This window comes from Ammodytes marinus, assembly GCF_949987685.1.
Source record: "Ammodytes marinus genome assembly, chromosome: 9".
NCBI classification, from domain to species: domain Eukaryota; kingdom Metazoa; phylum Chordata; class Actinopteri; order Uranoscopiformes; family Ammodytidae; genus Ammodytes; species Ammodytes marinus.
Window position 1 is genome coordinate 18,739,189 of NC_137213.1, and position 25,574 is coordinate 18,764,762.

The 25,574-nt window shown below is 41.3% G+C and overlaps 2 protein-coding genes across 2 annotated transcripts in view; both read left to right on the forward strand.

Annotated features, from left to right (window-relative positions):
- The window catches only part of mast3a (microtubule associated serine/threonine kinase 3a), a 34,896-nt gene extending 27,552 nt beyond the window's left edge, over positions 1-7,344 (forward strand). The window contains exons 24-27 of the mRNA XM_080034575.1: positions 369-491; positions 650-786; positions 962-1,146; positions 3,550-7,344. Of these exons, the coding sequence (XP_079890701.1) occupies positions 369-491; positions 650-786; positions 962-1,146; positions 3,550-4,418 (1,314 nt within the window). The 3' untranslated portion in view covers positions 4,419-7,344. The remainder of the gene's footprint in view (positions 1-368; positions 492-649; positions 787-961; positions 1,147-3,549) is intronic.
- Positions 7,345-7,945: 601 nt separating this feature from the next.
- The window catches only part of pik3r2 (phosphoinositide-3-kinase, regulatory subunit 2 (beta)), a 46,087-nt gene continuing 28,458 nt past the window's right edge, over positions 7,946-25,574 (forward strand). The window contains exons 1-2 of the mRNA XM_080034829.1: positions 7,946-8,155; positions 16,526-17,387. Of these exons, the coding sequence (XP_079890955.1) occupies positions 17,069-17,387 (319 nt within the window). The 5' untranslated portion in view covers positions 7,946-8,155; positions 16,526-17,068. The remainder of the gene's footprint in view (positions 8,156-16,525; positions 17,388-25,574) is intronic.

A 25,574-nucleotide genomic window follows, 5' to 3' on the forward strand; every position in this document is an offset into this window, starting at 1 on the left:
CCCCAACTATATTTAAAATCACAGTGTAAGCCTCTGTAAACCTGGTCTAGTAAAGATCAATATATGATATCAAGTTTGGTGTCTGATATGATTTGAAATTAAATGTTAATAAATATATTAAAACTTAGATGAAAAACCTGCTTTTTACTGTCTAGAATGTTTGCCTGGACTGAAATAGCATAACATAGTTAGCAGAATTTAGTGCATTTGGGTTGCTTTAAATTGAGTAAATTCACGTTTATTCCCATTAATTCCCAAAATTCCCATTAATTCCCATGGAAAGTTTCCAACTTTGAAAATTCCTGGAATTTTGCAACCCTAAGTAGCTAGTCATTTTGATCTGTGGTTGTGTGTGTTTGTGTCCACAGAGTGTTGAGGAAGGCAGTCCAGCGCAGGAGGCAGGATTGAGAGCTGGTGACCTCATCACACACATCAATGGGGAGTCGGTCCAGGGACTCGTCCACACTGAGGTGGTGGAGCTCCTGCTCAAGGTACAAGGACATCTTGCACTTTGGATCTTGTATTTTTCACACGCTAATGTATATTTTGATGATGATTACGATGGGTGCGATATCATTATGTGGCTCATCTCCTGAATGAGAGACCAAATGCCTTGTACGTGTTTATGTCAATTATGTGTCCTCAATAGAGCGGCAACAGGGTGACCCTGCAGACTACTGCACTGGAGAACACTTCTATCAAGGTGGGCCCTGCCAGAAAGGTGAGCTACAAGTCCAAGATGGCGCGGCGCAGCAAGAAGAGCAAAAGGAAGGACGGACAGGACAGGTACTTGACTACGTTCTTAAGCTTAGAATTCATGATTCAAAAGAAAGAGATGCTCTAATAAAGTTTTTTTTTAATCAAAATCGTACTACAATTAAGTTAAAATATAATGGATGTGTAGAAGTCTTTTTCTTTGGCTGTTGTTTTACCTGTAATTTTCTTTTCTTCTCGTTTGCAGTCGGCGACGTAGCATCTTGAAGAAGCTGTCTAAGCATACGCCTCCTCCGCCCATGCAGAGCAGTCGTAGCTTCTCTTCAGGCTTCCACCAGTCATCCAGCGACAGCCTCTCCGGCTCCCCCACGCAGAGTCTCTCCCCTGGGCCTTCCACGCCTTGCCGTTCCCCTGCTCCCGACCACTCCGGAGGTGAGGATGAGGCAGTCATGAATTACTCTCAGCTGTAGACATGGGCCGATATCCGGTTTCAAGGTTTTCCGCGGTTGGAAAAAGTTAAAAAATATTATTGATTTCCGTCATACCATTTTAAGATATTAGTACCCTCCCACAGGATGTTAACATACATGTTTATTAACCCTTATGCCTTGTTAAAAAAAAAGTTACACTGAGTATGTTAGTGGAAATTTGTGTATGTTGACCTTTAAACTGCAATAACATTATGAAAGATCAATATTTTTTCCCAATTAGTTTTTTTCATTTTCTTCGTGAAGGGGTTATTGTTCAATCTATGTTATGGTTTAAAATTTTATTGAGCTTATTTTTACATAACTTCATCAAGTTTGCTACAGAGTGGCCGGGCCTTAACCCAAAACGTGGATGCACAACTTTTATACAGTCTATGTCCGCAACGCGATTCTTGGAGGCTGCTTTTAGATCGCCTTTAGAAGAGCTGTGGCTGCGTGTAAACACACAATTTTTTTCATCGTGCACATGCGATGGACAGGTATCGGATGGTGAGTAGATATTAGCTTTGGACATAAGAATCATGCACTCGGGAAGTGACATGAATTTGAAAATGTATTACTAGTGGCAAAAACAAAAACTCTTAGGATAACTAGTCGGCTAATAATTTAGACATGGCAGAGCAGTCAATAAAGAGACCACAAATTCCTGTTATATACAGTATCTCACAAAAGTGAGTACACCCCTCACATTTCTTCAAATATTTCATTATATCTTTTCATGGGACAACACTGAAGAAATGACACTTTGATATAATGTAAAGTAGTCAGTGTACAGCTTGTATAACAGTGTAAATTTACTGTCCCCTCAAAATAACTCGACACACAGTCATTAATGTCTAAAGTGCTGGCGACAAAAATGAGTACACCCCTTAGTGAAAATGTCCAAATTGGGCCCAAAGTGTTAATATTTTGTGTGGCCACTGTATTTTTCCAGCACTGCCTTAATCCTCTTGGACATGGAGTTCATCAGAGCTTCACAGGTTGCCACTGGAATCCTCTTTTAGTCATTCATGACGACATCACGGAGCTGATGGATATTAGAGACCTTACGCTCCTACACCTTGGGTTTGAGGATGCCCCAAAGATGCTCAATATGGTTTAGGTCTGGAGACATGCTTGGCCAGTCCATCACCTTTACCCTCAGCTTTTTTAGCAAGGCAGTGGTCGTTTGGAAGTGTGTTTGGGGTCGTTATCATGTTGCAATACTGACCTGCGGCCCGGTTTACAAAGGGAGGGGATCATGCTCTGCTTCAGTATGGCACAGTACATGTTGGCATTCAGTGAACTGTAGTTCCCCAGTGCTGGCAGCACTCATTTAGCCCCAGACCATGACACTCCAATCACCATGCTTGACTATAGGCAAGACACACTTTTCTTTGTACTCCTCACCTGGTTGCCGCCCCATACACTTGACACCATCTGAACCAAATAAGTTTATCTTGGTCTCATCAGACCACAGGACATGGTTGCAGTAATTCATGTCCGTAGTCTGCTTGTCTTCAGCAAACTGTTTGCGGGCTTTCTTTTGCATCATCTTTAGAAGAGGCTTCCTTCTAGGACGACAGCCATGCAGAACAGTATGATGCAGAGTGTGGCGTATGGTTTGAGCACTGACCGGTTGACCCCCCACCCCTTCAAGACCTGCAGCAATGCAGGCAGTATTCATAGGTATATTTTCCAAAGCCAACCTCTGGATATGACCCTGAGCAAGTGCACTCAACCTTCGTAAACTGGGCTGCAGGGCAGTATTGCAACATGATAACGACCCCAAACACACCTCCAAGATGACCACTGCCTTGCTACAGAAGCTGAGGGTAAAGGTGATGGACTGGCCAAGCATATCTCCAGACCTAAACCCTATTGAGCATCTGTGGGACATCCTCAAACAGGAGGTGGAGGAGTGCAAGGTCTCTAATATCCACCAGCTCTGTGATTGTTGTCATGAATGAGTGGAAGAAGATTGCAGTGGCAACCTGTGAAGCTCTGGTGAACTCCATGCCCAAGAGGGTGAAGGCAGTGCTGAAAAATAATTGTGGCCACACAAAATATTGACACTTTGGGTGCAATTTGGACATTTTCACTTTGGGGTGTACTCACTTTTGTTGCCAGCACTTTAGACATTAATGGCTGTGTGTCAAGTTAATTTGAGGGGACAGTAAATTAACACTGTTATACAAGCTGTACACTGACTACTTTACATTGTATCAAAGTGTCATTTATTTAGTGTTGTCCCATGAAGAGATATAATTAAATATTTGAAGAAATGTGAGGGGTGTACTCACTTTTGTGAGATACTGTAGTTACATAGCATAGCTTTGACTGTTTTAGTTCTTTCTTTTTCTGTCAGATTCAAGTTCTTCTCCGTGCTCCAGCTCCCCTAACTCGCCTGTGCCGCAGGCCCGCCCCAGTTCCCTACACGTCTTGGGTCGCTACTCCAAAGCCGGCCGTTGCAAGTCCACTAGCAGCATCCCCCCTTCACCACTGGCCTGCATCCCACCACCTCAGCCCCTCTCTCCTCAGTGCTCTCCATCCTGCCTCCCTAGTCACCCCAAGTCCCTACAGGGCTTCCATGGCAAGACGTCGTCCCCGCCCACCATCGCCCGTCATTCAGTGCGTCCCCGCAGCGCAGAACCACCGCGCTCGCCGCTCCTCAAGAGGGTCCAGTCGGCAGAGAAATTGACAGGAGACAAGATGACTGGGGGGTACCACGTAGATAGGAAGGCCTACAGCACCCGCCGCCACACCTTGGAGGTGCCTTTGTCTGAGGGAGAGGGGCTCGAGGACATGGAGGGAGACACCGCCACAGGCTTCGTCTGCGTGGGTGAACACGGCCGTCAGGGGCTGTACATAGGAGGGCAGAGAGGCCACCACGATGCAGCCAGCGGAGGCAGCGAGCACCACCGCACTACCGCCTCACCTCAACACAGGGGCGGGAACCACCACTCCAACGATGTAGTGGTGATGAGGAAGCTGGCTCTGTCGGAACGAAGGGACTCCTTCAAGAAACAGGAGGCCGTGCAGGAAGTCAGCTTCGACGATTTGGAGGAGAAGGAGACGGTGCAGAGCCCAACGCTTCCCGTCACACATCCCAAGTCCTTCACTGCATCCTGGATCAACTCGTCCCAGGCAGAATCCAATGTAAAGCGGGAAGGGAAAGGATCGCAGGGTACAACAACACCACGGAAAGCCAAGTCAAAAGACAAAGAAGGGTTTTAGTTTTTGTCACTTTGCCAGGGTCTACGAAGACCAACAAAGTGAAGATAAGCCTCTGATCGGCTACTGTACTTACATTTGACCTTGGCCTTGCATGTGTGTCCAGAAAACTGTGACCAAGTCTCAAATCATCACAAGCAACTGCTTGAAAACGGAAGAGCAAAATAACATCGAAGTTTCTTAGTAATATATGCATCCTGCAACACAGAATAATGACTGCCAAACTTATGTTTACTTCCGAGATGCTTGTTCCCTCTCTTGGTTCTCAAATCACTGTGGCACCTGTAACTGATGTATTTTGTAAATATTTTTTGTTTTAAATGAAGAAACTTATTTATGACTTTTTATGCTCATCTTGTTTTTACTTTGGTTGTTGAAAATGCCTCGGATGCTTCAGCTGTTAGCTCTTAAGTTCAGGAATTGCACATAAGAAAACCCACGCAAAGACTTCTCGGTGTGGTTTAACTGCAGGTGCAGATAAGGGCATCAGTTAGTATTGTAAGATTATTTTTTTTTATACCTCAATGCCTGTCTAGAACTGGGTGTTGTTTCGTGCTCAGATTTGCTTATTAAAACCATCTTACATTGTAATAATGTATTAAAGAATTTCAGAAGATAATCTGTGCTGTCTCTCAAGGCCAGGACACACCAGTCCGACTACCCGAAAATGGAGACTGCCGATTCAGGGAACTCCAGTCTTCCCGTCGCGGCCGAAAAAGTGCAAAGAACACACCAAACCGACTGCTGACTTTCCGTACGCTCTGCGCTTGCGCGGGACGTAATGTCTCCATAACAGCAGGCGGCGCTAATCTGTATTGTGGCCCGAAAAAATACGAAAGCCGGAAATGATGGGACGGCATTTTTAGCAGAGAGTGTCGAGCATGGTGTCGAGCAGTCAACAAGGGTTGATGCATGTGAGTACTCGCTGAACGAAACAAACAAACACATTAAAACGATGGCTAACTGTTGTTAGCTGTTTGTGCTATCCGCCTCACTTCCGGGCTTCACTGATTCGCTAGCCCTCCACAAATCAAATTGCTCCAACTGAAAGACTGCCGGCTCAAAAGAAGCCCGACGACATCTACGACGACCGATTTCACGGCACACACCAAACAGATTCGTGTCCCCTCCCGACTCTACGACGGCGATTATCGGGCCGGTGTGTCCTGGCCTTCAGAGGAATCGCAGAGATTGTGAGGGTGATTGTTTTGACTCATCGATCCTAAACACAGGCCTTGTATAACATTCATAAAGGACAAAAATATCAACGTCTCAATACTTGGAAGCATAGCTGTGGTGCCAAAGTATGGTTTAACCATAGGAACCATTAAAAATAACAGGTACTGTAGTTGTACATAAGAAGCTTCATGCATGCATGGGCTCTACTTTCACTTGTTATCTGTCTAGTAAAAAAGAAAAAGTGCATCAGTGCTGACACTCCTTTAGTAGTGGTTGACCATAACCTGCTCAACATACACGTGTGTGTGTAGATGTATCTGTTGTGACTACCTTTGGAACCCATACTGTTGTCTCTGTCCTCTTAAAATCTTGTTGAATCAAGCCTCCGTCCACATCCTTAGTCTAGCTAAAGTGTTTGCACAAGTCTTAGTAGCCGTTTAACACTTAGAGCACATTTATATTTCAGGACGATCTCTTCCTCTGTGGGATAAATACAAAACAAGTTGTACAGTGGATTCCCTTGGCTGTGTTTCCTCTGCTATTTTTATTTTATATTTGTTATGAATGAATGTTTACATTTTAGTGCAAAAATGCACGTGGTCATGGTTTTGTTAAATTATTATGAAAAAAGTGAATGACGGAATTTAACCAGAGGGCCTGAGTGGATGAAGGAATGAGTAGAGGGGATTTCTTTTTGTACATTTTGATATGGAAACAGTCTTGTTGCAGTACTAATAACCTATGCCTTTGATGTATATTGTATAAACAATGGTGGACCTTATAACATCTGTTGGTGGTGTTTTTTTTAAAAGTGACCTTTTAAGGGTAGAAGGCCCCCGGATGCATTGTGTAAAGTCACTTCTGTTGCAGGTTCTTAATCTCATGTGATCAGCCTCGGAGGATTGTGCTTGCTTCACGTCCCAGTATAATATTCCCACAGTCTTACAACATATTTTGATTTTTTAAAGCCCTCAGATGTTATGAATCTCATTAAAATGGGCTTGAATTATGAAATACTACATACTCAAATCACTGATTTGACCTTTAACATTAGAGTTGTGCTTGGATAAGGGACAAATGGGATTTGGTTTTCAGCTATATATTCATTTTTTTTTTTTTTCTCCACCATTTGGATTGGCAACCAAAAGGGAGCTGTCGATGTGGGAAATTATTATGGCTGTTTAGCACACACCAAGCCTTGAGGATTGTGTTTAGATTGTGAATTAGAGGTCAGAAGTTTGTTGTACTTTTGGGGGAAAAACTGTGTGTCTGTGTCATTGAATATCTAATGCAATATACATCTTAGTACATTCTTACGGTTTATTATTTTATTTTGTCCCCGTACCAACCCGTCATGATATCCTTTGACCTTGACTTGTATTTCATAATGTTCATTTTGTAGAGTTAATTTTGTAGAGATCTCTGCAGCAGTCAACTCCAGTGTTTGGCGTCGCATATCAAAAAAAGACGCATCAAGACTCTTCTCATTTCTATTTTTTGTTTTTGTTTGCCAATGCATGTGTTTGTGAGAGAGACAACTAAACTCTATGTGTTCACACAGTTGCTCAGCAGTCATGCTCTGTATTTCCCACAGTTGTTCCTGTGTATTTGTGTGTTCAAGTTGACAAACTGACCTTTGTGAAATTCCTACCATGTGGGAATATGATTCAGATCGGTGTGACATTGTCTTTTTTTTCATTGTCATAACAGTGCTTGAAATAAATGAATTGCAAAGGGACTACAATGTTCAGAACTACAAAGTGTGTGTACTTGTCATATGTTCCTCAAACAGCCTGTGCATATTTGTACACACCATAAACAATCATAATCTTCTGTGTAGTGCTGGTGTAGAACTAGCCAACACTGATCAACACATGTTAATACTACACTTTTGATGGCGCCTTTCCCTTGTAGTAGCATAGGCTAATGTGATAAATATTTTACTCATAAAATCCATTAGGGCAAATTGTCTATCAGTTGTCCCTTACACTGCTTTCCCATATTAAACGTAATCTACAGTATGGAAAGCTATGCGGAGAAATGTATAGCTTTTAGAAACTTTAATGTGTCAGAAGGTGTCCATATGGATATGGGTTAAGCACGTCCCCCTTTATAGCTATGAAGACGATTTAATACAATTAAAAATAATTCGAAGTATACAGTTTGAAAGAGAATGAGCCCAACAATTAAGATTGTCAGGTTCAAATTTCCATTACGTGCCGAGCCGAGGCCATTCAGTGACCCCTCATTAATCGCTCGGCTTTCTCCGGTCGAATTCGTCACTTTCCGCCCTCTTCATATTAGTTCCCACGCACTCTCCTTCCCTGCGCCGTGCTGAGCTGGAAAATGGCTGTGTAGGGGAGCAGGGAGTCATGGACGGGAAAAGAAAGAAAGAGCGATAGACAAGGCGAAGCAATAAGTGAACAGAGGGCTTGCTAGAAGTTTAATGCACCTCGAGAAGCTCCCATCCGCAGTCACGACACTACGCGAACACTGTGTGCCACTTTGAAGTGTTAAAAGCGCCGCAGCCGAAAGTGAGAAGAGTCAAGAAATATCCGCGGGTGAGTTTTTCCAAGTTATTGCACATTTCCAGTACAGCAAGGCAACGGCCACTGTACTGGAAAATGGTGGAAGCGCTGCAAGTGTGCTCAGCGCATGTAACTTCATGCTGTTGACGTGAGCCCATACTTTGTAAAGTTTCAATACGAAATATTTTTACGTGTTAATTTTTTTTATAGATTTTTCTTTTTGCGCGTTTTACAAAGCGCTTGAATGCAACATTTATTCTTGTAGCGTGTTGCACGGGGATCGCGCTTGTCGACACAATTGACGTGTAGTCCATCAAATGAGCCCGTTAAGTATACTGTCACGATAACATAGCCTACCTTTGATTTAAAAGTTGATTTACGTTCGAATTTTGTTGTTTTGTACTTTGTTCAGTCTTGATATAGCCTACCGTGAGAATATATAGAGGACATTTAAACTAGCGTGTAGCTCTTTAAGTTTTCAATACATAATTTAAACCTCCGAGTTCAGATAGGCTAGTTTTTATATATTTCTTTTTCCTTTTTTAGAACGATCCAAATATTTCAGATGTTACTTAGATAGAAAAAGGGAAGTAGCGTACTGCAAGATGTAAACACAACCAAGAAGGAAAACGTTGCAGTGTAGGCTACTGTGTGTGTAAACCGTTTGTCGTTTACGTTACAGATAATAGTTCCTTTACATTGACTGCATGCTACAGGAGGCCATAAGTTTGCGGGCCCAACACAGCTGAAGGCCTTCTATGACGTGTGTGTGTGTGTGTGTGTGTGTGTGCGCGTGTGTGTGCGCGTGTGTGTGCGTGTGTGTGTGTGTGTGTGTGTGTGTGTGTGTGTGTTACATCCCTCATTTGAAGATTTGACATGCATCAAGGAATTAATAGAAATTGTACTACTTGTATAACAACACAAGTCATTCAACTGTGTGGAGAACCCCCACGCCCCCACCCCCCACATTTTCTCTTTTAATTACTGAATCCAGCATTATGCATCCGAATGTCAATCCTCCATTACACTAGTTTATCAATGTTATGCATGACTTGTGGCAAAGCCTTCATTCTTGTTTTCGAAATGTCTTCAAAGTGCTCTGAATGACCCGCAGGGCCCGTTTCGTTAATACCATCCCAAAGAAGAAGTGGAGCTTCTCAAAATGCCAAGTGTCGCTTCTCAAATTGGGCTGAACAAAGCGTGCTCAAACTTCTACTAAGTTCTACCAGACTACTGTTTACAGCTGCAGTTATTTTTGTTACATTTACTTGAACTGGAGGAGCCAGTTAAAGTAAAACGGCGTTATTTGATCAAAATAGCAAGCAACGGAGTACGTCGTTAAGGACAGTTTAGACGTAGCTCCGCTGGAACTGCTGCAGACTCCGAGCTTGGATTTGTACCCAAGTCAAACTTAACATCTGATTGGTGACACAAGTAAGACTTATTCCATTTTTAGTTGTGGAAATATTAGCCTTTTTGCACTCCAACTCCTGGGGTATAACACACTGGGAACAAATCTATTGGGACATTTGTAGTCCACGTTTTGGAAACCTCTGTCCTGGATGCGATCAAGTGCTGACAGGAGTTGGGAACATGTCACTGACTTATTGACTGTTTCTCCTGTGCTTAATACTATGATCCAGGAATAATAAGCAGATCATAAAACATTTTTAATATACCAGAATGTCCAGTGATGAGCTGGAAACAAGACAAATGCAACAATTAATTGTAATTCATTCAAAGTAGGTGCCCCCTAATTTGAATTTCTTATCACCAACTAAGTGATACTTATTCCTTTTTTTATCCTAATTAATCTCACAATGGGTTTAGTATTTGATCATATTTGTCTTTGCTGCGTTTTATTGTAGGGAATATTACTTGCATATGGTCATGTTTAGGCAAAATAGAGTTTGTTTGGAGGGTTTGAAATACAGTTTTAAGCATCTGTATTTGACTTGAGGGTGAAATTTTGGGGAAAGTAACAAGTACGAGTCTTACCAACCACTTTTTTCTACGAGCTTCTGGTATTTTCAGCTGGTACACACTTTCAAGGATTTATCAGATTTTCTTTGTTGTAGTCAAAATGTTTACATTCACGTTGTGAAGTTAACTGAATGTAAAGGTAGTTGTAACTAGTACATAGGTGTTGAATAGCCTTCATCTTGATCAATACAGTGAGTCCTCTTGAACTGTTGAGCCTTGTGGTATATTTTACTTTTCAGAGCAGCGTCTGTCTTATTGCTGTTTAATCTTCATAACAGATGTTTTCGATTTGTGAGAAGTGAGAATTTCAGCTTCATTGAGGATAGACAGCAGTCAGGTGAGCATTACTCAAATCATAAAATGCTTAAGCCCCCATTTTTAGACTGAAAAATAAGTCGTCACAAGCTCCTGTGTTGTTGGCCTGTCCTCCCTGTGGCGCAGTAGACTTTTCAGTTCCATGTGGACAGATGGCTCAAAGCCAGGCTGCATGCGTGGTGGCTCTGTAGTCAGCTCCTCACCAGCAGAGCTGTAAAGGGCCAACACGTACACAAACTTGAAAGCAATAACTGTGTCCGTTTCAATGTCTGGATTTTGAACAATGTCTTTATTCATCTCAATGATAGCCGTTTAAGGACAGCAGAAAACTGCTCCCTTTTGTTGATGCAAGGAATCCATTAATTGTGTCTCTGAGACATACAGCATGCAATCATAATTGCATTTAGTCATTTAAGACCAGTTTCTCAAACATTTAGTCACAACCAATCATGTGGTGGGAACTGCTGATGATATTTGGATTGGATTTGGTGCTTCAAACTTTTAAAGATATAGTTAAAAAAGGATATGTTCACACAATTTTCCGCTGACCTATATGGATATGTCTGTTGATGAAGCTCAAACAAAATCACAATTGATGTAGGTTTAAAAGTAACAGAAGTACAGACAACCAATTATACAGATATGCCAAACAATAGTTTGACGTCATTAAGAAACCATTTGGTACACATGAGCAAAAAGAAGTGCATTTTTACACTATTTACAGTGGGGCGGGGCAATCTGGCTACACATTTGATCACATTTTTATTCCAGTCGCTATGGGCAGTTAAACATCAAATTTCAAGTTTAGAGTTTTGCTCCTAAGAGTTAAAATAAGCTTCATTTCCAAGTAAGTTGCATACACAGAAATGTACTAGAACATATACAGTATGAAGCATCATGAAAAAAAAAATACTGGTTTAGGATTGTAATTTTTTTCAGATGATGTAATAGGTTTTTTGTAGGTAGCCTATGTTCATGGTTATTAACCGTTTAATCGATAAGAAGACTCCCCCCACATCCTTAATATAGTTAAAGTTAATTTGACCAAAACATTAGTCCATGTGGAGGTCTGGAATTTCGTAATGCCGTGCCTTGCTCATTGAGGCAAGAGAGCGCCTCATGTATTTCACTATAAATAGGCTACATTTAATCTTGTCGGTTAAAGGTAGGGTCAGCCATTCTGGAGAACTCTTTTTGTCAATATCAATTTATTTTTTAAATGAGTGAATATCTCCTCACGATCTGCTACCTGTACGTACTGTGTGTGCACTAGGGTTGCTTTTTTAAATCCCGGGAATTACCGTTAACACCGGAAGTGCCTTTTTAATACTTTATTTTGTGCCCATGTACTCGGCCAAGTGGTTTATTGGGCAGGTTATAGCCTCATATGCGCAGGGCAGACTGGATGCAAGCTCTAGAATAACTAAGGGCATTAAAAGAAAGTCATCTAAAGGTGTTTTCAGACGGGAGGAGAAGTTCTGTCTGTGCACTCGCATGGACCGGCTTTAATACAGAAGCATGGTGAATATCACCATCTCATGGAGGAGAGAAAAGTTAAACACTATTCAGCTTTGCCAGGCTGCCAGTGCGCGTGTGTGTGAGAGGAGCAAAGACGTGACAGTTTAGCGGTAGTGCGGCCGCTTGTCGCTCCGTCTGTAGAACGGCGGTGCCTCTCTCTCTCTCTACTCGCATGTCATTGAAAATGTATTACCAGACACATCAATCGCCTCCCGTCTGAAAAGGCCATGATGGCGAGAGTATCTTTTATTAGTAATTAAAAATATCCCACCCAAAAGAAGAAAAACAAAAAAAAAACGGGAAGACGGGATCCGATTGTCACTTCCCGGTACTCCCGGGCTGACCAATTTCCCGGGATTCCCGAAAATCCTGGGTCCCGTTCAGCAACCCTAGTGTGCACTGAATGAAAATCCAGCGTTAATACACAGCCTTTGCTCTGTGAATGGGTGTGTTGCTAGCTATGGTGGGCCAACTTTGTATACAGTAATTACCGTTTGTTTACATTCCCGTTTCCAAAGCATATAGGCAGTATAATAAAAGCAGATTTATTTTTCTGTTCACACACATTATGGACCTATAGGCCTTTGGATCATCAGGAGATATTCAATGAATTTGACGACAAGCATTCTCCAGAATCGCTGACTCCACCTTTAACGGTTAATGATCAGTTAATAAGCGTCAGTTATCAAAATTCTAAATGGACATCCCTAGTTTGTGGTGTTGTCCATCTAAGCCAAGCCTACCTTCATTCCTGCGACATGATTGGCTCTTTGTCTTATGCGGTTTGTTTGCAGGCAACTAGCTGTTAAGGTCCAGTAGCGCTATAAAATATTTTCTAATACATTGATGTTGTGTTAGTTATTATCGCTTAAAATCTCTTATTTATTTGTAGTTTTATTTTGTCTGAATTATGACAATATTGTGATTATTATTTGATTTTTTTGCACCCATGTAGCGAAGTATCTTGATCGGGAAGGTATTTCATATACATACATACACATTATATAAATAGTGTAAGGCAGCAACAAATTGTTATTTTAAAAATCGATGTATCAAACCAGTTGTTTCCTTTTAATTAACTGTTTAGCCTGTAAAACATCAGAAAATCCCTCAAAATATTTAATATATGATTACCAGAGTCCAAGGTCCTCCAACAGGCCAAAATCAAAATATATTGATTTTGTTGTTAATTATGTTAATATAATAAAGAAAAGCGGCAAATCCTTGACACAGTGGAATAGTAAATATAATTTATTAGAACAGAAGACGTTCTAATAACATATACACTGTATTGGTCTTCAAGCAAGCAATGTGAGCAGCTCTTCAAATTCGACTGTGTTAGTGATGCTCTGAATAGCTTATTTGCCATTTTACATTATGCATAGTAGTATTTAATGAACAGGTCAGAGCTCCACTGGCTGACTAAACACATCAAGAGTCATTTGATGACAGCAGAGGAAAATCTAGATGCCATGTTGAGTTCAATCTAGGTCTCGCTTTCCCCCACAGTTACACAAAATGACCATTTGAAATAAATAACAAAAAGAAGAATTATGACTAACTGTGACTGTGGATGTGTTGCTCCTTATCAAATGTTTTAAAATGACTGTTATTGTATAATGCTCAATTAACACCAGATAATGCATTACCTAACTAGTGCACTTTTTAAGTGAATTTGGTCATTTCCTCACAGTGTCCATGTATAATAAAGGCCAGAATGTATTGTTCCTTCTTTTTGTAAATGTTATCATCACATTTATATTCCTGTTTACTCAGAAAAACAAAAATCACCTCCTTTAATCCCATTGCACGACCTCAGTATGACTCATTGTGATCTCTCCAATCACACGCAGCCTTAGGTTTTTCAATGTTGTGTTTTTCATCATTATCCTGTGGCAGTCTCATCTGCTTTAAGTGCTCATTTAATGAAAGATGCTGAGCGATCATCAAGGTTGCATGGATGAAAAAAAAGCCCAAGTGTGTGGAAAAGGTGGTGTTGTTTGGGTCAGACGTCTGATCACTGCCTAGATACATTTTCTAATATTAGAACATTTCCTTGATTTGCCCGGCTTCTCCAGTGACTGGTGAGCACATGGCCAGAGCAGCAGCCAATCAGAGCGTAGGATTTGCTTTCCCTCTCTCTAGCAACAGTGAGTTACTTGCTGCCTTTTCATTAATTATTTTCCTGCGGTCTCCCTCAGCCGTTTGGAGTCTTCTGATAGCAAAGTGCTTGTTTTCTCAGTCTCACTCGTTCTTTTCACTGCTTTCTGCCGCTCTCTCTTCTGACTGAATAAAAAGTCGTAAAAAAAGGGATGGATCCAGTGACACTGAGCTTGCCAGCTGCTGCTGCTGCCATGAACTGTGAGCTACTACAACACTATCAGACCAGGACTGTAACAGAGAGGACTCTTCTTCTCTCACCTCGCATGACTTTTTCTGCGCTGGAACTAAATAATAAAAAAGGATTACTGAATAGGAGTTCTCCCTACGCACAGCGTTTTCTTGTACTCGCTCTTCATCTTTTTCTTCCCTCTTTTCTGCAGCAGCGCTTTGACTATAAACAAATAGAACATGGCAACTGGAAAAACGACTGGACTTTTTCGCTGGTTGAGAATGGGGGGGTTGTCAGTTGGAGGCAAGACTCTGTGTGTTTGAAGGGGGAGTTGAAGAGCAGGTGGAGAGAGGAGGGAGGGGGGTTTAGGGTTGGGGGGGGTATGGTGGTGTGAGGATTGCGGGCTGTGGTTGGGTATGCCAGTGCCACGTGTCTAGCCTGGCACCTCTTGCCTTCTCGAATCGAAGGATGTTGGACCGAGAGTCTGGCTGAGCCTGTCCGGCTTCTCTCTCTGAACCAAAAGTGGGGTGAGTGTTGCACTCTGCTGCATCCTGTTATCACGATAACTCTTGAATCTTTTTTTAAAGAGATGATATTCTTACTCACGGAAGGTTAGCAGTAAATGTATGTTTGCTTTGCTTTGCTTTGCGTGAAGTAGATAATCTACACTATGGTTCGAAAGCATGCACTTTGGCATTCAAAGACGCAAAACAGAGGTTTACATTTATTTTTTATGCTCTCACCTAGTTATCTTAAAGTGTATACTATGCATCACTCAAAACATTGTCCATTCAGGAACGTTTATGAAATTATTGCCCAACATCGGGCCTTGCAAACCAGGCCTATGGTTATTTGGATTTGGACGTTTCGGGAAATTGCCCCAAATAGCTCCTTACTCCCGGCATACAAGACCAAAACTTCCATCCACCTTCCTACCCCTGTCACCCTCACTCTCTACCTGCTTCATCTCCTGACTGACATACTTGTGTCCCGTCCAGAGAGGTTAACAGAACCATTGTCCTTGGTTGGTCCACAGACCACAGATGTCGTACTTAATCTGGAAACCCTAATCTCTCTTTCTTCGTCGCTCTCCGTCTCATCTCTCAGTATAGTTGCCATTTTGAATTTTGACTTTGTAGCATTTTTTACATTTATTGCAACGCTCAAATCTCAACTGTCCAAAGAGGATACGTGATTTCCCCATATTTTCTCTGGATATTATAATCTAGTATTTTCAACACCAGAATTTAGATTTTTTCAGACTGACTGTCTGATGGATTTGGTTAATACTTTTCTTTATCTATCTGATTAAAATCCAGCCTTTTGAATCTGTAATGTTGCTTTTTTACGGTAATAATTGCCCACTCGTGCTTGTCATTTTATTGGGCCTTGCAATAATTTTTTCTCAAAGAATATTCCTCATGGATCCATGGATGACCTTTTAGTTGTATACACAGATACTGATCTCGATAGACAAAATAGAGTGTGATTGTATGCACAGCAACATTTGCTTTTAAGTTATTCTCTGATATTGTGCCAGTCTAGTTGCTCAGTTGACTGTCCATTTGGTATTTTCATCTGGAATAGGCGTAGTACAGTATGATTTAGCTATTTTGACAGAATGAAGCCGAAAATATTCTGAGGCAACACAGAGCCGCCTTTCTTGTCTCTTACCGAGAGGGGACTGTTGCAACGGGTTCTGCATGTTTCAGAAAATTCTGGTTGACCTACAGCCATGGTGCAGGTCTTAGTTTCCTTTGCATGCTCATTCTGCGAAACATTTTTCCTTAGCCATTCTGCATGAATTTCTTAGGATCTTGCTAATCGTCGTTCTGTAATTTGAAGGGACATTTATTTCACAGTGAAACTTCTCGTTCCTGTGGAAACTGTGATGCGTCAGTTAGGGCTGTGAGTGTGTGAATGTGGAGCGGAGGGGACTCGAGGCTCCAGTCCAGGGACCCAGTCTGCTGTTGGTCATGACGCAGCAGCATTATCCGATCTCTCTGTCCTAACCAGGACTGCACAAATGCATGGAGCTGCCGCAGCTCGCCATTTTCGTGCCCCGCTACAAGCTTCGTTTCACATGGATGTGTGCCGCTTTACTTTTTTTGAACTAATAGAAGTGCTTTTTATTGATAATCAATTCAAATTTTTTATGCTTTTAGATAATTAAAATTTGTAATAAATGTTCTTCTTTTCCCTCTTTTCCCTTTTTTTCCTTTTTTATTTTTTTGGGGATTTTTTACATCATGCAGGTTGGTCATAATCTGTGTCCAGAACATGTGTGAGCCTGAGAGAACTGAAGTGGATTAAAGACCTCCCCACTCTGCCCCTCGTCATCCAATCACACCACTCTATTTGACCGCAGAGAGCCGAAGACTCAGGGCCCTCGGCTGGCAAAATCGTTTACCAGGCTGCTCCGATAGCACCCAGCCGTTGCTTGAAAGAGCATGTTGCCAATGCGCTCCTTGTGTTCCATCATCTGGCTCAACCGGGGTATCAAGCTGAGGAAAGTGCACCAATTCACCAACACCGGTCAGGTCTGAAACCGCTGTGCCACCCTAGACATAACAGAAACAGAACTCTACGTTATCGACTTTTGAAAATGCTTCTCAGCTTCGGGTGATTCCCCCTTTCCACCGGACCTGCTGAATTCCCTGAGTTAAGTGACTCAACAGCTTTTTGGGTTTCTGCAGAGGACGTCTGCAAAGGCGAACCCTGTTGTTGCAGTGGGACTCGGGGCTGCACCATCTAATCCTCTATTCGGTGGCCATTTTGATTTTTGTCTCCGTAACAAAATGGCGGTGGAAGGTTTTCAGTACCTTGCCCTTTACACATTTAAAAAGGACCAGGAAGAGGACCTGGATTTGCAGCCTGGGGACCTTCTAACAGTCAGCAAGGCGTCACTGATGTCCATGGAGAACTACCAGCAGGGCTGTGCGGAGCAGCCCGAGTGCCTCGGCTGGCTCCTCGGCTACAACGAGCGAACCAAACAGAGGGGCGACTTCCCTGGGACGTATGTGAAGTACGTGGGCCCCGTCAGCATGACACTGCCATCGAGTCAACCCAGGTCCCAGCGACCCCTCCCTGCTGCTCCAAGATCAGATTCGTCTCAAGGTAATAGCATTTTTTATTTCTCTGTATATATGTATTACTGTGGTGTAGCCACACACTTACTGATGTTGTAGAGAATAATGATGCACACGTAGCACGCTGATGCAAATTTCTTTGCAATGTCAAGGTGACCTTAAAATATTGTGTTGCTGTATCATACATGAAGTAAAATTGGTTAAAGAGGAGTGCAAAAGTTGGTTGATTTCTCAGTCTAATTTAATAATAGAACAATTTTTGATTTTAGTGTGGTGTTTTATTGTTAAAGGCATACTAAGCGATTGTAATTCAGAACACTTTTTGTCAAAATCAGTTAATATCTACTCACCATCCACTACCCGTCTGTCGAGTGTGCATTCTGAAAAAAAGTTGGGTGTCTCTGTTTACACACAGCCGCGCCTCCAATAACGACGATCTAAGCCAGCTCTTGCTGTGTTGCTGATCACCCACCTTGGCAGTTTTGATAGGGCTCTCACATTTGGCAGTTACCTCAAGCTGACCCTTTAATCTATACTTAAAACACGTCATAAGCCTTACCTATTTGGAAGAACAGCTAACCAAACTCTCTGCTGAACAATAAAGGGCTAATCCATCTACTTAATGGACTCTCCTGTACAGGTCTGGCATTGATTTTGTCCGTCTGTGTGGTCCCCTTTACATTCACCACCATTAACACGTGTCCATGCATCCAAACTGCATCTGTGCTTACCTGCATACAAAAAATTATCTCATAGACAGAAGGGGATACAAGTATTGTTTAGGCTCCCAAATATTAAGCTAGTTTACTGACATATTGAGAAGAACAAACTTTACTTTTACTAGATGTGTTCGTATCTTGTGCAAAATCAATTATTTAGCATTAGGCAATAAAATGCCACATTTTTTACTCCGAGATAAGTGCTCAGATCTTTCACACCTCTCTTCACTCATGTGACTTTAGGAAAATAGGCACGCCTTATATTTATTCATAATGGTAAGAGCCTGATTTCAGCAGTAACAGCGTCCAACTCAAACATACACTTGGTATGGATTGGCCGACCTCAGCCGGCTCAACTTCAAGTAAAAACTTTGATTTGTTAGCAAAATTCTTCCACACTCCCAAGATTTCCATCATTTCTCATCATTTGCATTCCGGTGCTTTTGGCTTCAGATGGTTAATTTATTGCTTCCTTGTATGGGATGCCAGAGAAAAAGATGGCAAGGGCCAAAATAGATAAATGAAAGTTTTGATATAATAATGAAAATATGAAACCATACATTCTTCCTCTGTCAAAAGCTATATTCTGTTGGTATTCCCCTGTGCTTTTTTAAATGACAGATGGAATAAGTACAACTCTGAGCACGTAGGCTGTGAACTCTCAATAACCTCTGGTTGAGCCAATTGGCTATTTATCGTGAACAACACACAGTACACTGGGACTCAAATTCATTAGTTTGAAATCATTTCTCTGTATTTTTTTTCTGAGAAGTTCTATGAAAAAGGGGAGTATCATTGCTGCTGCACAAATGTCTCCAGAATTTTCATCAAATGACATTTCTCTATTAGAATAAAATAATGTTACCTTGAGAGTGAAGGGGAATATTTCAGTAAAGGATCACAAGCCTTACATTTCTCCAGCATAGGCAGGTGAGGAGGACAACAATATCCTCTGGGTTTGACAGACAGTGAGACAAACCAGTTGGGCAGCAGGCGTTTGTGTGTGTGATATGGAGAGACGGGCAGAAGAATGGCGGGAGACCCTGAGAGAGGAGCCTGGGGTGGAATAAGAGGGGGGCAGAGCAGTGGCTGAAGGAAGGAAACCTTCGCTAACCAACAAAAGTGCATAGTTAGTAGATTAGAAATGGTCAAGCTCAATTTTATTAAATATCATCTTCATTTTCCCGAAGGCACCGAGGCCCTGGGTGTTGTTTGAATAGATCTATTGTTATACCACGGCCTTCTGGTTTAGAATAAGTTGACCAAGTTACAAGTGACATCCGAACGTCCATTCTTTTAAGTGAAGTTGATCTTTTAAGCAGCTACACTGATTAAAGGTGGAGTCAACATTTCTGGAGAACACTTGTTTTCAAAATAATTTTTTTGTCAACATCAGTGAATATCTCCTCACAATCTGCTATCTGTCTGTATTGTGTGTGTGGGTGCACAGAATGTGACAAAGTGGCATGTGATGGGCAGGTTAATTAATAAATTAGTCAAACAAAAGTTTATGTACAATTTTTTTGATAAAGAATAAGAATGAGTCGATAATGTTAAATCATTTAAAAAGGAATTACATTTTAAACAAACAAGACTATATAGTTGGGCGATATCCAATTTGCTACCTTTAAATTGTTCTAAAACTATACTGTTTACTAGCCTACTTCAGCAGATAACTAACATCAAAACTACCTGTAGCAATGCCACACACATGGCTGAACCATGATAGTACTATCACTTTTGATTTGACATTTGATTTTTCTTTAAATGTTCATTGTAGCTTTGCTATAAATTCATATTATTATTATTTTTTTTAGATCCTGCTGGCCTATCTAAATAGTATAAAATACATGTATACATGGAATTCAAATGAACAATTGTCTAGAACAAAAAAAAAGAAAAATAGATTAGTATAAAGTTTATTAGAAGCAAAATGCCATGTTCTGAAATGGTTTTCTTATTATTCAAAACCTGGATGACATTTTCCCTTGTCTTCAGGTTTTTTTGCTTGTTTGGTTCCTTAGCTTTAATAAGGAGAGGCTCAATCAAATGGAAGAGGATCTTTCAATAATTTTTTTTAGTAAAAATCATCCTCTCGAGCAATCTGTCCCCCTCACATCTGTAATCATTGCTACACCCCTGAAAAGATCTGACCGAAAATATTTGGGGATTTTATATTGCTATATTTCAAGTTATTTAAATCAGTATTTTTAGCCCCAAAAAGAGGGGCATGTGCCAGAAAGCTATTACGATGTTAACCTTCTAACATAACAAACACTCCCCATCCTACAGTATGACACTTATGAATAAAATATTTTCATGGAAGTTGGCAGATGGTTGTCATACTGATGTGGAAAGCTTCTGGTAGCAGTGCTATGATGGTTAACCTACCCATGCAGCATTTTTGTGTCTCAACTTACATTACAGTTAGGAGTAGGGGTGTAACGGTACACTAAAGTCACGGTTCGGTACGTACCTCGGTTTTGAAGTCACGGTACGGTACAGTACGGTACGGTTCATAGTTAACGGAGAATGAACAGCTTTAGCTGTCAGTAACTAGCTGACAGTAACATATATTTATTTTGAATTGTTTTAGTTTTACAGTCTCTAGTGTTTTCTCTCTGATGATGGCGTTTCCTCAGCGCACTTCCTGTTTTTAATGAATTTCTTATTTTGGGGTATGGATGGGTGGGAGGGAGGGGGAATGTTTTTGCATGTATGCATATCTCTGGGTGGGGGGTGTGGGGGGGGAGTTGTATTAAGCACTTTGTGTTACATTTGATTCTATGAAAAGTGCTATATAAATAAAGTTTGATTGATTGATATAAATAAAATGCATAACACATAAAAATACTGCTGCAATTCTCCAATAAATAAAATACTTATTAAATACTAGTGTAGGTGCAGCATAAACTAAAATTGCAATGAAAAAAATATAGTGTTAATGCTCAGCAGGCTCTGTAAGCTGGTGTAAACAAAGGGTATGTCATATTTAAGGGTCTTTTTGACTTTAAAAAAATAAAATATTGCTGCAGCTCTCTTAAAAATTATCAAATAAAAGTGCTACTGCAGCATTAATTAAATGACAGATTGTTTATATTCAGTATAAAAAAGAAAATAATGTCTGGGTTTTGCCCAGCTCGTTTTTCTTCACAGTAATGGTGCCTTTTCAAATGCGCATGCATGTTCGACGTGTTGCCTCCTACATAAGCGATGGCGGTGAAACAATAACCTGTGTGCCGACATTGTTCCACACGTCTATCACTGTTTTCATAATTCACCTGGAATCCGAAGTTATCCCTCAAACGGGATTTGAATGACAGGGGGGCGCCTGCGCGCTCCGGTTTCCTGTTGTCTTTCGCCATGCCCATGCAGTTCGCTCTGTTTGATAGCACTGTATAACATTTTGATTTGCACTACTCATAGACAGTAAAAGAGGGGGGAACGCTGCTACTACAACTGCTAATAGTGATGCAAACGGAACACTAGAGCGGAGAGGTGTGTATCTCTTGCTCTGACTGCAGTTGGGAGGGACTGCTGCGTGAGGACTCGGCCGCCTGTCAGTGCTCTGGGAACGGGGGAGTGGCCGTTGAGCACCCGCTGCTCGTTTAGAAGTGTTAAGAGCGATACATGCTTTAGCGACAGCACAGGGTCTCCAAAAGTCACCAATAACACCAGAAAAAGTAGCTAGATTGGTCGCTGGTCGCTTTAAAAAAAAAAAAGAGTCGCCAGAGGGATCTGAAAAGTCGTTGAATATTGCGGCTAAGTTGCTAACACTGCCTGACTCTCATGCTCACCATGGAGCTAATAGACTCATCGCTGGCTGCTACTGCGCACGTGCGAGCCGAGCCGGAGGCTAAATGGTCCGGGGGGAACTCCGACGACAAGTTTTAAGTTCCACACCGCAAAACAAGCCTGTACATTCGCAATATAATAACGTTATGTACGCCACGAACGGACCGCGGTCCACCTCTGTAACACCAAATACGTGCCTGTACCGTCACGGTACGGTACAAATACGTGTACCGTTACACCCCTAGTTAGGAGTGGGAATCTCTTGGCACCGCACGATTTGATTCCGTTTCAGAGGATTCGATTCTAAACTGATTATCTAAACCGATTATCGATGCATCTCGATGCAACAATTTTTTTATGTATATTTCCAAAAATACATCTGAGTTTGCTACTCAGAGTTTGCTTATCACTTCCTACTTTTGTGGGGATCAATAAATCAATCAACAGATGAATAACCATCTCTCATATTGTATTAGAGAAAAAGCTTTTCTTGTCACAAATATGACTTTATATGAACAATGCAATAATCAATGCAGCTTGCATTTCAACATAATATGGAAGTATGTAAAAAATAAACCGATTCAGTTTTATTTTATTTCTAATCTTGTAAATCATGTACATTTCCCCGTTGCAGGACGATTAAAGGGATTTCTATTCTATTATTTTCTATGTCATTTCAACAAATTGTGCAAAAAGTATGGCTTGGAATTCAGCTCTCATACAAAAACGTAAACAGAAATATAGAAGCCGGTCCAGGTTGTATGGGTTTGCTGCTCCGCAAATCGTGGCCGTTAATCAGCACATAATCAATATAATCGGCCATATAAAACAACGGTTGGCAAACTCCGTGTACTTATTTATAAAAGTGATTCACATAAACTAAGTAGGGACATAAACATGGTAAAATAATAATACTGCGGCTACTTACTCGAACTTGAAAAGAGGAAAAAAGTCAACTTCCCTGTGCAGGCGCTCTGACTGATGTCACAGCCCCTCACTGACAAATACTGGTTCTGATTGGCCAAATGACGATCAAAGCACAAGGATATGAGGTACCATCTGTAACTCCACACCTCCACACACACACACACACACCTCCACACTTCAATTGTATTTTTGCATCACTGAAATTGAAGCTTGTTTGTTTTGGTTTTCTTAAGTGTGTTTCTTCCATGAAAACAGTACGGTTGCCTTGAAAAATTATTCTGAGGAAAGGGTTTTGGCTTGTAAACTAACACTTATTCAGCTAAGTGGTGCAAACATGGCTTCAGTACAATTCGGAGTGATAGATAATAATGTAACTGAAAATAATTTTCGCCCCCCAGACGCAGAGGCAAAACATTTCTCAACTTGCAGCAGGAATAATTCTACAAACCGAAATAGTTTTTTTTCATCCCTTTCCTTCCTTTCGCTCTCTCCTCTCCCTGGCCTCACTTTAACTGCCTGCTGAAGTGAACCATGGCTTGGCATTTTTGCAAACTCCTCCCTTCGTACTCCCTCCCTCTCCCCCCTCTTTGCAGCCTCTCTCCCTGATTCACATACACGTCTGATACTGTCTCTGGGCAGCTATATACCATGTTAGCGGGGCCAGTTCTCAGAAAGGAGAGGCCTCCACTCGCTCTCCACTCCCTGCGCCTTACCAGGAAAACACTTTCAAAGAACGCATGAAGGGGGTTGGAAGTGGGCTGAGACAGTGGAGAAAGTGAATGGAAAAGATACGAGAGGCTGGAAGGGAGGGAGACGATGGCTACATTGTAACCCAAGGCCACCCTATCCTACTGCAAATATATGAACCAGCTTTATTTGGTTTCTCCTCCGACTGTTGTTCAACTCTCCTGGAGTTTAGTAAATTTAGCATGTAACTGTTATAGTAAAATGTCATTCATAAATGAGAACTCATTTAGGTGTGAAGCTGTCTTACCAGAGAGTAATTGTTTTAGCAAACCATAAAGAGTAAAGATATTTTTTTGCGTTTTACAGACAAAAGGAAAGGAAAGGTGTAGGGATCAAACTGTGTTTAACAATCTGACCTGCATTTAATTTGCCCAGTTGGACACAATGCCATGACGCCATGCTACATTAGTTATGGATTTCTATCAATACAGTGTTACTACACAACTAAATTCACTGCAAATAAATGTAAGAGGGAAACAACACTAACAGATTTTACCATGGACTGCTGGAAGGGTGACTAAAATTGCATATATTAAAAAACTCCTGGCTTGCAGGGGGTCAAAAAGCAAGCAAAATTAGTTGGCAATACAAATTTTTTCAAACACAACATACACATACAAGACATTACCTGACAACTGTATACATGCTTTAGTGAAAAAACAAAACAATCCCCTTAAGACACGTTTTAGCCAACTGGCAGGGTACAATTTACTTTTCCCAAAACACAAGAATGTCTGCTAATACTTGACTAAAAGACAAACTTTTCCTTTCTACGCTAACGTCAGCCTGGTGTTAGTAGGGGAAATTTGGAACCATTGCATTAAAGGTCCCATATTATGCTAAATGCAGTTTTTAAATGTGTTCTAACTAGGGCTGTCAAATTAACGCGTTAATTTCGATTAATTAATCACAGAAAAATTAACGCGATTCAAAAAATTAACGCAGATTAATCGCACTTCTATATTGCCCTTTGACCCGGTGCAAAAGAGGTGAGATGATAGCGGAGCTGCACCTATATCTTGCGGACACGGCCCGCACGGGATTAAAGAGTAAAGAAAGAAGCAGGGGAAAGGTGCCGTGGGCTTATGGGCTGCTCCGGGCAAATAAACATGAAGGTAGGAATACGTCTTATGTTATTCTCGCAGTGTCTGTGCATTATTGATTTATTGGGTGCCTAATTAACAATGTAGGTTCAAAACAGTAGGCCTATCTCTCAATCTTCCTCGTGTCTCACTTTTGTTTGCTTGTTGCGATCGTCTCAACGGACACCCGCCCCCTCTCACTCTTCCTAGCATATGCCTGTCTTTTTTCCTCCTTTGTTTGTGTGTGTGCGTCATTTAGCCTGCTTGTTTTTTTGTGTTTTTTTTCTTTCGGCGCTAGTAGTTCCTAAATATATTTAATGTAGAAGCCTGGCTGAGGGGAGGAGACAGAAGTTACGAGAGACGGAGAGAGAGAGACGAACGGTAGCCTATAGGCCTACAGTTGTTTATAAACAGGCATAAAAGTGTCATATAAGTGTGCGATTAATTAATCACAGAGCCTGTAATTAATTAGATTAATTTTTTCAATCGCTTGACAGCCCTAGTTCTAACATATCCATGGGTCCACGGTGTGCCTAGAGACTGCCAAAATATAAAAAAAAATAACAATCTCTCCTTTTCTCACTCTCCCCTTTTCTGAAACCCCCACTCCGCGACAAGATGCCCGTAGTACAGCAAACCATGCAGAGTGTTGCATAAACCAACACAGAAGCATTCTGCTTATAATCCACTAATTTATCTTAATCACAGCAGTCTTAATAATGCCGCGTTTATAACGAGACAAAGCTTAGGGAGCTACTTGTGTAGTAATTCCATCGGTGAAACTAAAAGGAATCTCCTCAATGGTTGTTTGCCTGTTATTTACCTAGTGTAGCATGTAGCTTCGGGAGTAGCACCCACCGTTTGCTTCTATTACACTAACTTAGCTTTCCCATTGCAGTTTAATAATGCCTCGTTTTTAACACCACACAGGGTGGGAAGTTATTC